At 47.3% G+C, this 13,603-nt stretch overlaps 1 protein-coding gene across 1 annotated transcript in view; it reads left to right on the top strand.

Moving 5' to 3' along the window:
* The first annotated feature begins 4,857 nt into the window (after window positions 1-4,857).
* The window catches only part of BAALC (BAALC binder of MAP3K1 and KLF4), an 86,916-nt gene continuing 78,170 nt past the window's right edge, over window positions 4,858-13,603 (top strand). The window contains exon 1 of the mRNA XM_043601520.1: window positions 4,858-5,076. Within this exon, the coding sequence (XP_043457455.1) occupies window positions 4,917-5,076 (160 nt within the window). The 5' untranslated portion in view covers window positions 4,858-4,916. The remainder of the gene's footprint in view (window positions 5,077-13,603) is intronic.

Genomic DNA, 13,603 nt, shown 5'->3' on the forward strand with positions numbered 1-13,603 from the left:
CAAAATCTTCCTGGGTTCAAGGTGAAGTTTCAGTCAGGGAGACCTGATGCTTGGTCAGGTCTTAGTAAACACTGTAGATGGCACCATGCAAACCCATAGAAAATGCTCGTTCTCCAAACTCTGCCCTTCCTTTGCTGTAGAGAGAAGTAAGACTCCATGTGTAGGGACTAAGAGCTAGGCTCCAATCTTCCTCTTCCTGACATTTAGACCAACCTTTGGCAAATGTCTCAACCTTTCTTTGTTTCAGGTGAAGAGGAATTACAGAAACATTATTATTTCATCCAGTGTGACGTTAAAGGACATGGAGGGCTCTAAACGGCCTTAAGAACACGCAGTGCTGGGGCGCCTGGGTGGCTCAGTAGATTAGGCGTCTGACTTCGGCTCAGGTCAGGATCTTACAGTTGGTGGGTTTGAGCCCCGCATCAGGCTCTGTGCTGGCAGCTCAGAGCCTGGAGCCTGCTTCGGATTCTGTGTCTCCCTCTCTCTCTGCTCCTCCCCCTCTCATGCTGTTTCTGTCTCTGCCTCTCTCTCTCTCTCTCTCTCTCTCTCTCTCTCTCTCTCTCTCAAAGGAAAAAGGAAAAGAATATGTAGTACTATGTGGATGTTTTACCAAAACCTTCTCTGGGTTTTTGGAATTCTCTTTGGAATTAGTCCTGTGGGAATACGCCTCTGTGGATGTCTTCTCGCCTCTAATTCAGTCCCCTTTTCTTCAAGCTGTTACAGTCTACAATCTGAACTTCTGCCATTTTAAAAAATCACACAGCAGCCACCTCATCATCACCAGACTTTCCTCTCCAGGCCATTTTCTGGAGAATGTGGCTCATATTCCCTGGTGAGAGAACAAATCGGTTATTCATTACATCTTATCAATGAGCTAGGGCTACACAGAAAGGAAGTCTAATGAAATCAGAAACTTGGAAATACCAGCAACTGCTTTGTCCCGGGTTTTCATCTGGGGTGTAACAAAGTCCCACAGGACATTCCTCCAGGCTCAGAGATGAATGCTGAAGGCATTGAAAGCATTTGCTGAATCTCTTTAGAATTAACTCCGAGGAGCTGACCTGTCTTCTCCTGAGAATTATTTGGTTTAAATATTAATGGGGGAGAATTTACAATGTTTAGTTTTACACTTCTATATAAATGTTTTGTGGTAACATATGCAATTAATTATTTTCTTTTTTCCACATGTGCAAAATTTTCTCTTTCACTCTCTCTAACCTCTTAATCCAAGTCAAAAACTCATTTATCTTCTTGCTGTTGTAATATTTCAGTTTCTCTTTCTTGTTTTCACTCTGGTTGTCGTGTTTACCCGGCATCTGTGTATCACCTCAACACCAGGACCACAGATCTCCCCCGGGATGCATTCTTCAAAGGTGAGAGGTGAGTGAATGGGCCCATGTTCAATGACACCTGCTGACTTTTTCCCCCCCATCTGTGAAGAATGGAATTAGATTTTGTGCTTTGGGGTGCTAACTTTGAGCTCTTTTCCTTTACAACAAAATTACAATTTGTAGGTCAATGAGGATGTGTCAGCTAGTCAAGATTGGGGAACCGGAGGGATGCTCAGTGGAAACTACTTTAGAATCTTCCAGATGGAGGGCATGGGGGAGCCTACAGCTCTGGTTCGCTCACTGAATCTGGACTCAGGGGATCCTTGCTGAAGTTTGGCATTCAGGACTAAAGAGATTTACCTGGAATCTGCATCCTGTTGGCCAGAATTATTGCTGCTTTCGTTCCTCATTTGTGTGACTTTTTCACTTGGCAAATTCAAAACATATAAAGCAGTGAATCTGTCTGTATTCTTCTTTCAGATGACTGATCCTGAAGGCTTAGGGTCCTGCACAGCTTCTGTTCTGTCCTAGACTGTGACTGTCTCACTCAAGGTCTCCTTTCTTCAGCTCACTACACTTGGGCAGAGCCCTGTCATGCTTGGCCAGATAAATAAGATCTGTAGGTAGAAGGGCTTTGGTCCCTAAAGCCCTCTGCTCCAGTTTCCATAGAAACAAGGCAAGGGTGATACCCACCACAAGGGCTCTTAAAGCCACACATACTTTATTCTGAGAATCCCATCACGTTACAAATACCACTCAGCAATAGGTTTTATTTTTTATTATTTTTTTTTCAGCAATAGTTTTTAAAGGCATAATCTACTTCATTGCTCTGGATGGCTTTGACTAACTAAGGCTTTCAATTCCCTGTTGCAACCCTCCCTCCTTTAAAATAATTATTTTTTGTTGTTGCTTTTAAACTTGATGGAAAAAAAAAATGACCAGTTCATGCCAGTTGAGTTATAGATCCTGAACAGATGATTTAAGATAATTTATTACAGTTACATATTTACATTTAATTTATTAGATTTATTCCTAAAGTTTGGGGAGAAAATTTAGTACCAACTAAAGAGTTATAATTAAAAGAACACAGAGACAGGGTGCCTGGGTGGCTCGGTTGGTTAAGCATCCGACTCTTTTTTTTTTTTTTTTAATTTTTTTTTTCAACGTTTATTTATTTTTGGGACAGAGAGAGACAAAGCATGAACGGGGGAGGGGCAGAGAGAGAGGGAGACACAGAATCGGAAACAGGCTCCAGGTTCTGAGCCATCAGCCCAGAGCCCGAAGCATCCAACTCTTGATCTCAGTTCAGATCTTGATCTTAGGGTCTTGATCTCAGGGTCGTGAGTTCAAGCCCTATGTTAAAAGAGCACAGAGACAGAAGTCAGAGACCCCAAGCACTGATCGAAACTTTAGCTCTCTCAGAGATAACACTTTACTTTGTGACTTTGGGTGATACCACAAACCTCTCTGGCCATGATTTCCAGTTGGTAAAATCAAAGGACTGGATCAGCTGATCTCTAACTTTTTCTAGGTTCAAGAATTCTTTGCATTTGTGGTGTTATATAGTAGCAGAAGAGATTCCACGAAAAAAATAGAATGTTGCTCTGTCGACAATTATGTCAGAGTAATAAGCACTTTGTAGGAAGGTTGCTACTAACATCATAAAGGAAGGAAAAGGGAAGGAGGGAAAAGAAAAAATACCACTTACCAAACTTATGCTGTGTGCTAAGAAATTCAGAGACATTATCTCATGTGAAAATACATCATTTCAGAGATTTCCTCCTTAACGGACAGAGATGCCATTTCCGCTTCTGGCCCCAAATGTGCAGGATAGCTAACACTGAGTGAATGCTTTCCGTGTGCCAGGCACTTTTCCAGGCACTTCGTGCATACTTACACAATTTATTATCCCCATTCACAGATGAGGAAATCGAGGCACAGAGAGGTTAGGTAACTTGTCCAAGGTCATGGTTGGTAAATGGCAGAGCCAAGCTCCAAAGTCAGAGAGTTGGGCTCTAAATCTGTGCTCGTAACCATATCCCCATATTGTCTCTTTTCATTCATTCATTGAAGAAATATTTGATGAACACTGACTATTGGAAGTTAATGCCCTAGACTTCGTCTTATCTATTGGATGCTACATATTATAGACAATGGAGTCTACATTCTATATGTTATGTAGGATATGATGAATAACATGCCTATATTCTATATACTTTATAAGATGCATTAAGCTGTATACACTACTGTCTATATACAATGGGTAATATACACGATTTATTATATGTACCAGCAGTGTTTTGCCATAATAGGTATTTAATAAATATATGTTGAATTAATGAATACAATACTCATTCAACATCATGTTCTATTCTGGCAGAGCTGGGTCACTGAGGGTTTATTCTTCCAGTTCTTCCCCTATCCTAGCCCTCTCCTTTAAGGGCAGGTGTTCTGACACCTGGTGTTCTGACTTTTTACCAGGTGTTCTGACTTTTTGGGGACAGGTAAATTCATTGGTCCACCCAAGTCTGAGCTCTAGTTTGCAACAAGGAGTCGAGAGTACAATAGGAAATGAAGGAAGGGCTGACAGCTGGGCGGTGGACAAAGGAATGGCAGGGCTGCAGGTGGGCTTGGAGGGAAGCCAGGCATGCCTCCCAGCCCCATCCAGAGAGGGTTTCCCTCATGCTGTGAGATTCCTGGTCCTCTTTTGCTTTCTTGAAAACAAAGTTCAAGATGCAGAACTGGGAAGGTGTTAGTGATAAGCCTAGCCCAACTCTCTCAGAAATCATAGGCCCCACTCTCTACTCCCCAAACAAGGTAACAACCAGGCAAGGCCTCTGACTGTTCCTTAGCGCTAATTTTTAGTTGCAGTACTTTCTCCCCATTTTGGGGGTGGGGGGGGGAGCGGGTTGTCCTGAGCTCTGCTGCTTTTGAAACAAGCGGACAGACCGCTTGGGATCCCTTCCAAGTGCTTCAGTTCTCCCCAGGATGGATGGATGGACGGATGGATGGATGGATGGATGGATGGATGGAAGGAAGGGAGGGAGGGAGGGAGGGAGGAAGGAAGGGAGGGAGGAAATGAGGGAAAGAAAGGAGGGAGGGTGGGAGGGAAAGCAGGGTGAACGGATAAATGCATGAATAGATGAATGGATGAACAGAGGAGAGTGTGCATAGATGGATGCGCAGGACCCTGAGAGCTATAACGCCAGCCGGCCGGGCCGAAGCCCTCCTGAGACCCCCGCCCTCCTCCATTACTCTGGCCGCGGCTCCTGAGACCCCGGCCGGCCCCGGCCCTCCGAGGGAGGGAGTGGAGGACCAGGGCGAGGGGAGGGGAGCGGGGGAGGGGAGGGCCTTGGAGACCGAGAGGAGGGGCGCACGGGGAGAGGGCGCGGCGCGGGGGGCGGCGGGCGCCGCGGGGGCCGGGCGCCTGGCTGCGGCGCGGGCGGGCGCGGGCGAGCCCGGGGACGCGATGTCGCCGCCGCCGCCGCCGCCGCCTCCTCGCCGGCCCGGGCTGCGCCGCCGGGGCTGAGCCACCGCCGGAGCCGCGAGCCGAGCGGCCGCCGGGCGCGCCCGCAGCGCGGGAGGATGGGCTGTGGCGGGAGCCGGGCCGATGCCATCGAGCCGCGCTACTACGAGAGCTGGACCCGGGAGACCGAGTCCACCTGGCTCACCTACACCGACTCGGACGCGCCGCCCAGCGCCGCCGCCACCGACAGCGGCCCCGAGGCGGGCGGCCTGCACGCGGGTGAGCGAGCCGGAGCGCGCCGGCCCCAGGCGCCGGGAGGCCGGGGCCGACAGGGAAGCGGGAGGGATGCGGGGCGCCGGGGGAGGGGGGACGGGCGGGCAGCCAGCCAGAGATTTCTGTGCGGCAGGTGGGGGGGCTGGGAGGTGGTGGTGAGGAGGACAGACCGACAGGACCTGCGTGCTGACAGACCCACGGACCCAGGCCCAGGGAGCGGGGGGAGGGGGGGCAGCGCGAGCCCCTTGGAGAGGCTGAGCCCAGTCCCCGGGGCCACGGGGAACCCCGCGCTCTGCCTCCGCCCGCGCACACTCAGTGCGGGGACCGAAGCGTGGGGCTGGGAGGACACCCACCCGGCACGCACACCTGCGCGTCAGCCCACCCGCGCGCGGCGCGCCCTCCAGCCCCGCTCCCCGTGGACCCTCTCGGGCCGCGTCTGCCACCGCGGGCAGCCTGCCCCTCTCTGCCGTAATTTATAGACGAGGCGCCTGACCCAGATTGCCTGGGTGGAGTCTTCCTCGTCGCTTCCCCTTCGCTCCCGCAGGGCTTCGAAAACCAGAATCCCAGAACCACCCCCCCCCTCCCCCGCCCCATCACTAGTTATGCACTTAAGCTGACTTCTCAAGCAGCTGTTCCAGAGCGAGGACTTCCCTCCCTACCCCAAGGTGCCTCGGTGCTTTATGTGGATTAGAACTATAAATTAAATACGCTTACCATTTCCCCTCCGGCAGAAATCTAATAGAAGGATCTGCAAAGAAGTTTCTGGTCCAGTCGCAGATCAGATTTTTTTTTTTTTTTTTTTTTTAAAGCAGACACTAATAATTGTAGAGTAGAGATGAACATTGACTCTTGCCAGAGACCGAACCTTTAGTCATCAATGTGTTGGTGTAAAAGGAAGAAAACCTCACTACTTATTAAATGAATGTTGTCAAAAGCCAGATCGTTATCGTTAGTGGCATAAAAATGTTTTAACTATTTACTGACTCCTTTAGGTTGTTGGCATTTTTGAATAATGAACTCAAAGATAGAAAATGAGGTTAATTTGAAGCATAATATCTATTGTAAGGAGGAAAAAATGTGAAATGCTCTTAAAAATTCAATACTAAACTCCTGCTTCCTACATAAGAGCTGCCACTTTAATCTTAAGAATCAGTCTCTCCATCTTTTAGGACCAGAACTGTCTCATTTTTCACATGACCTTCGTGATTCCCTTTTTTTTTTTTTAATTTTACTTTTTAATGTTTGCTTATTTTTGAGAGAGGTGGGGGGAAGGGCAGAGAGAGAGGGGAGAGGACAGAGGATCTGAAGCAGGATCCAAGAGCAGAGAGCCCGATTGGGGGGGGGGGGGGGGGGGCTTGAACTCATGAACTATGAGATCATGACCTGAGCTGAAGTCAGACACTTAACCAACTGAGCCACCCAGGCACCCGAGTGATTCCCTTCTTTAAAAGGTAAGAACTGTGGGTACAAGACTTAAGGGCAGTATTTGTCTCTAATGTTTCTGACTCATTGTAGCAATCATAATGGTTACTTTGTGTTGCTGGTGCTTTCAGCAAGTTTCCAAATGATGTGTTGGCTAAATTCAGGGTCAGAATGAGGATAAGACATAAACTTTCAGAGGGACCTGGTAAATGTTGGATTTAATAGCATTTCCCAAGGAGGAGTGGTACTTCTCAGCAGAGTCAAAGGCCAGAGTTGCACTCCAAGGAAGAATGGTTTTCAAAGATCTAGTGTGAAAAAGAACAAAGTACAGTTTCAGGGAATGGTTGCCTTGGTGACTGGGAGTATGTAGTGCATGTGTGTGCATGCATATGGGTATGAGATGGTTATTATGGGATGGCTAAATATTCATTTCCAGTGCTTATTCCTTTATTAGTCTGCCATCCTGACTCATATCCCATTGTGCCTCATGAGATCAGGTCCCTGCAACAGGTGGGACCTAGGACAAACAAGTTTATTTATGATGCCTTGCCGAATGTCAGACAGCCTTGCCCGATGGTGGTCCTGAAGACCTTCATCATTCCAGGACAGGACCCTAAAATTGGCAAGACTCTTAAATGGGAAGGATCACTTTGATTCACTAGAAATTTCCATCAGCCTCAGGGGAAAGGGACATTTCTGAAGATCAAGATGAAATCAAGGCTTCCTTTGCAGTGCATTGGTATTCCCTAGGGCCTTTAGAAAAGTGGCTTGTTTCCTGTGAATTTTTCAGACTGGAAACTGGGCATCTGTAGTCAGAGTGGGTCATCCAAGGAAGCTACAAATCTCCTAAGTTTCAGCCACCCTGGGAGATTAGCCAGGACCCTTTATTCTTTTCATCCTCCCTGCTCCCCCTGCCTCACCCACCCCCTGCCGGCGTTCCACCCGTGAATTCAGTCCTAGGCTTCTGGAGGGCACCTTAATGCCCCACGGCGACTGTATTGTGATAGGAAGCCAGAAGGTACCGTTTCCTGTTTCTATCAATCTTTGTCTGATGGGGGACAAAAGGGAAGACTGGATTTAAGACAGTCCAGATTGTAAAATCAGAAAAATGTCTTCATTACTAGCATTCCGGAGCTGAAAAGGGTCTCTGGAGGCTGGCTACCTATTCATGGCAGATAGGATTCAATTAAATTGCCCCAGTTTGGACATTCTCTCAACGACTTCACAGCAATTATTTATCCCTTAGTCCTCAAGAGTCTTGTCTTTCTGTGCCCCTGGTCACTCTCCTTTAGCGTCAAGTTGAAGCCACCTTTCTTCTGGCCACCCCAACCTCAGGAGCCATGCGGGTGGGGAGTGGACTAATTCATCTTTATACCTTCGGGCTAGCACACTGTGGAGCACATGTGTGACCTCAGGTTGGGATATCACGCAGGTTTTCTGAATGAATAGGTACTTTGTCTAAAGGTACCCTGCATTCCTATCAGCTCTTTCTAGATTCCCTCCCTCCTCCTTCTCTCTTCTTTCAGCCCTTGCTACTGAAGTTTGCCCACTTGGATCCATTTAACCTAGATTCTTCAAAGTGTCTTTGTCATCCCACAGCTGCTCTTTAAAACAGCACCCTATTCCATGGAAACACCCAGCCCAGTTCAAAGATTCCATTTCTTCCATAGCACCCCCCCCCAACTCTACACCCATGTCTACTGAAAAGTCCCATTTAAGCATGTCTGCTTGTACATCTCACTTCAGTTTCTCTTAGTCTAATCCAGACTGAGGCCATATTCACATGATAGTGTTCAATAAATATTTGTTGGATCGATTCTGCATTTTACTGCAGGAAGTGGGGGGGGGGTGTTTTCTGCCAGTCCTGCAAAGGAAAGTTTCTTGCCTCCTCATTACTCAAAAAGTGGATCTGGAGCCTCTGGTTCCTATTTTTGGAGATCATCTCCAACAGCCAGCAAATTCAATTAGGTTTTTAGATTCTGCTATTAAGTAGCCTGGAATCGAAGACTTAGCCAAAACCACAGTATCTGATACCCATTGCTTCCCTGTGTCGCAGAAGCCTGTCTGTCTGTCACAGGAGGAAATTAAATTTATCTGACATGATTTAGTCTTCATAAAATCAGTTTGCTGGATTGATTTTTACTTCTGTTGTCTGAGAGGGTCTCTCAGAAAGGGAGTCTCTGAGGTTGCCTTGCCCCAGCCTGCTCAGCCATTCCATACGTAACGTCCTAGATTTACCTCCATCTGATCATAAGTCCCTTAATTGCCCCTTTTTGTACTGTTAGGTATTTTCCTGGTTTCTCTAGGGAGTAAAACATTTCAAATGTCTCAAAAGCCCTTCTACTTTCCAGTTTTAAATTACTATAATACTATAATAATTTAAATTACTATAATAATTACTTTAGTAAATGCAAGTAAATGGAGGATTACAAAATTAGAGACTCACAGCAAAACGGTTTACCTAAGTAAATTGATATAAGTAAAATAAAGTGAAGGGCACTTAATGCTACCATCCCCTAATGGATATTGATGACTCACCAAGGGCCAGGTGCTGTACTCAGCAGCACTTAATGTAAATCATCTCACTTAATCCTAACGGCCGAGAAGAGGTAGGAACTGTGACCCTGTTTCTTTTACTAGCAAAGGCATGTGGCATGGAGTGTGTGAATGACCTTTCCCGGTCCAGTACTGGGATCCAGCTCTGCTGAATCCCACAGCCCGTGCTCCTAAATACCGCTTTCTTGATTGATGGGAGATTCACTGCAGACTCGTTGCTTTTCCAGTTGATGGGACTCAAAGTCTAGTGTGATCTCTGGATATTCTAGTCTGGTCTCAGCACGGTTTTCTTCTGCAGCGTCCTTGAGGATGGGGTATGTCTTCCCTGGGCAAGGAGGCCTCCCCATACTTTTGTGGAGCAGTTCCCCTTGCAAGAAACTCTTCCTGCTGCCTTGTAAGTTCTACCTGGTGAGCTCCAGGCCCTTGTAACCAAGTCTTGTACAGGCAACTTGCAATATTTGAAGAAACCTGTTGCATCTCCTGTGGCCACTGATTCTGCGGCCCCCAAACACATGCGTATCTGTCAGTCATTTCTCAGACTTGTGGGGACCTGACCACATACCTCCAAAGACGTTGTCTGGCTTGTCAAAGTCCCTCCTGATATAAGAGACCCGTTGTTAGCTCCAAGCTTGTGGTGTTAGCTGAGCAGCGTGGGGCAACATGTGGACACTGAACCTCTCCTGATGCAGGTAAAATCAGGTTAGGATTTGTTTTCCTGCGGCTGTTGTTGCCTATTACCTTGATGACTCACATTAAACGTGTGATGAGTTAAAACCCTTAGGGCTTTCTTTCTAGTTAAATTTAAGTCCTGTGGCATCTAGTTAAATTTAAGTCCTGTGTCTGTGCTATATATCCAGCACCAACACCTGAACAGCGACTGGAACATAGGTGGCACTCAGTAAATGCTTGCTGAATGAATGGTTTATTTCTCCCATAAATCCTGCATTCATACTATTGATTTCAGGAACCCAAAGTTGGGATTTTAAAATTTATTCCTATTAAAGTATATCTCGTTAGTTTCAGTTTAATGCTTAAATGTGGTGACCTTGATTCATGTTGATAGTGCCATTAAGACAATATTCTAGGGGCACGGGGTGGCTCAGTCAGTTGAGTGACTCTTGATTTCGGCTTAGGTCATGATCTTAGGGTTGTGGGATCGAGGCCCACATGGGGCTCTGTTCTGACAGTGGAGTCTTCTTAAGATTCTGTTTCTTTCTCCCTCTGCCCCTCCCCCACCCCGCTTGCGCACGCTCCCCCTCTGCCCCCTGCCCGCTTTTCTCTCTCTCTCTCTCTCAAATAAATTTTTTTAAATTTTTTAATGTTTTATTATTTATTTTTGAGAGTGAGAGAGACAGAACACAAGTGGGAAAGGGACAGAGAGAGAGAGGGAGACACAGAATCCAAAGCAGGCTCCAGGCTCTGAGTTGTCAGCACAGAGCCTGACGTGGGGCTCAAACTCACCAACTGTGAGATCATAACCTGAGCCGAAGTCAGACTCCCAACCGACTGAGCCACCCAGGCACCCCTCTCTGAAATAAATTTTATTTAAAAAAAAATTTTTTTTTTCAACGTTTATTTATTTTTGGGACAGAGAGAGACAGAGCATGAACGGGGGAGGGGCAGAGAGAGAGGGAGACACAGAATCGGAAACAGGCTCCAGCCTCTGAGCCATCAGCCCAGAGCCTGACGCGGGGCTCGAACTCACGGACCGCGAGATCGTGACCTGGCTAAAGTCGGACGCTTAACCGACTGCGCCACCCAGGCGCCCCGAAATAAATTTTAAAAAGAAGACAGTGTCTTAGGTCTTTGTTTCCCTGTGTTGACAGACGAAAGATAAAAGACATTTATTTGCTCTCTCATTCGTTCAATATACATTAGGCACAAAGTTGATTAAGATTTGTTCCTTGAACCATAAGAAATAATATAGTGGAGACAGACACAGAGGTCACACACTTCAGGGCAGCATGGTCCATACTGGAATAGCATGGGGGAAAGATGCTGGAGGAGTACAGGGGGCTGAGTAGTTCGATCTGGGTGTGTGGTGGGGGGTACACAGTGTGTGGACAGAGCCCTAAGGGAGTGTGCATGGCAGACGAAGCAGGACTGTCCCTGCAGGACTTCACCACCAGGGAGGTGAAGGGAGCTTACCCTGCTTCCTTTGTCCAGAGCAGTACCAGTGGAGAGCCCATCTGGGGCTTTCTGATGGCTACGGCTCCTCCTTGCCCCCCAGCTCCCTCTGTCTACCTGTTACACCTGTGGTTATATTATTAATTAAAAAAATTTTTTTTAATGTTCATTTATTTTTAAGAGAAAGAGACAGAGTGCAAGCAGGGAGGGACAGAGAGAGAGAGGGAGACACAGAATCCGAAGCAGGTTCCTGGGTCTGAGCTGTCAGCACAGAGCCCCAATGCGGGGCTCGAACCCAGGAACCACGAGATCATGACCTGAGCTGAAGTCGGATACTTATCGACTGAGCCATTTAGATGCCCCACTTGTGGTTCTATTTTTGAATAATTTATTGATAAATGTCTGCCCCCTCAAGCATGATGAGCTTTACTAGTTAGGTAAGGGGTCTTTTTGCTGACCCCTGGATCCCTGTGCCTAACACCGTGCCTGGCTATAGTAGGGCCTCAAGTGATCTCTCTTTAATGACTAAATCTCCTAAAATGACTATGTGTTCATTTCTTTCTTCCGGTAGTACCCACAGATGATGTTTTCATTCCTCAGAAGTTCCATCCGCTCATCCTTCTTGGGTTCTCATCTACCTGATGAGTTGTATAGTAGGAAAAACACGCCCACCCTTTTCTGCCCCCTTTGCCAAACACCAGCCTCTTTGTTACAAGGGTTGTTTTGCAACAATCGCTACGAAAACAGGTGGGAGCAAACGCAGGCGGTTCATAAAGTTTAGGAAGTCTCACGTGCCCTGTCTCTTGGGCAGAGTTATATACATCCTGCCACAGGCTCTCCAGGGACCTTGTCCAGCCCCGTGATGGCACCAGCCACACTGCACTGCTGGAGCTTACTCATGCCTCTGTCGCTCCAGTCAGCCTGTGAGCTCTGCCAGGTTGGGCACTGCGTGATTGGTGGTTGCATGCCTGGCTCTAACAGTGAATAAAATGAATAGTTGGATGAATGATCCAGCTAAGCAAATGAAGTTTTGTCTTCCATCCTCTTTCCTGAGTCTGATCTTAGATGATTTTGTCTTAGAAATCAGTTACTGAACTGTGTCTGTGTTAGATACTAGACAATCAATTCTGACTCTAACCCGAGGTGAATTTAAGGTTCCAGACGTGGGCCCCGCTTGGAGGAAGATAGTCCCCTCTCAGCTGGCAAGGAGTCTTTTCCTGGCTTATCCTGTAACTCACCAGTCGACTCCTCAGGCTTAGACCACTAGTGGTCCTGCCTTTGCCTTGGGATCTATGTACCTGCAACACCTTCCTCCTGATGAGGCCGTTCTGTCCTTTAGTGCTGTTGGATATCTGAGCCTGTTCGTGGCTGATGGTACCTGGGCTTGCATCCCAGGAGCCTTTCTATATCAGCTTCTACCACCCTCAGAAGACCACTGACTTCTACTGCAAAATCCTATCCCTGCAGGGACTCCTACCGAGATTCTCTGGCTAGTCCGAACACCTCCTTGGCTTCCGTCTGGAGAGGAGACTAGATGGGTGTATCCCCAGCCTACATTATGATCTAGTCCCTTCCAGCTTAGCTGCCACCAACATTCACCTCCTTACATGCTCTCCTCCTTCTTTGCCCCCCAACCACCTCCATCTCTCTGTTACGGGCTCAACTATCTGTCCCCCAAATTTCTGTGCTGAACTCTGAACCCCCGGTATATCAAATGTGACCTTATATGGAGATAAGGTCTTTACAGAGGTTAAAGTGAGGTCATTAGGGGAGCCTGGGCGGCTCAGTCGGTTAAGCATCCAACTTTGGCTCAGGTCATGATCTCATGGTTTGTGAGTTCGAGCCTCGCGTCGGGCTCTGTGCTGGCAGCTCAGAGCTTGGAGCCCACTTTGGATTCTGTGTCTCCCTTTCTTTCTGCTCCTCCCCTGTTCACGCTCTGTCTCCCTCTCCTTCAAAAGTAAATAAACATTAAAAAAAAATTAAAAATGAGGTCGTTAATATGGGCCCTAATCCAATGTGATTGATGTCCTTATACAAAGGGAAATTTGGACACACTGACACACAGGGAGAATACCATGTGAAGATAAAGGCAGAGGTTAGGGTGATGCTTCTATAAACCAAGGAACACCCAAAATTGCCAGCAAGCCACCAGGAGCTAGGAGAGAGGCACGGAACAGATTCTCCCTCCCAGAAGGAGAAGGAAGCTTCCTGATCTCAGATTTCTAGTCTCAGACTCGTGAGACAATAAATTCCTGCGGCTTAAGCCACCAGTTTGTGGTACTTTCTTACAGCAGCCCTAGAAAACTAACATAAATGTATTGATGAGCTCTCCCATTGTGAACACTTGGAAATAAGGAGAGAGAGGGTTTCTATTGTCACTACCTCACTCTCCCTTCCGCGATTGGTTGATTGGGTCAATTACCTGGTC

This window comes from Prionailurus bengalensis, chromosome F2 (assembly GCF_016509475.1).
Source record: "Prionailurus bengalensis isolate Pbe53 chromosome F2, Fcat_Pben_1.1_paternal_pri, whole genome shotgun sequence".
Lineage (NCBI taxonomy): Eukaryota > Metazoa > Chordata > Mammalia > Carnivora > Felidae > Prionailurus > Prionailurus bengalensis.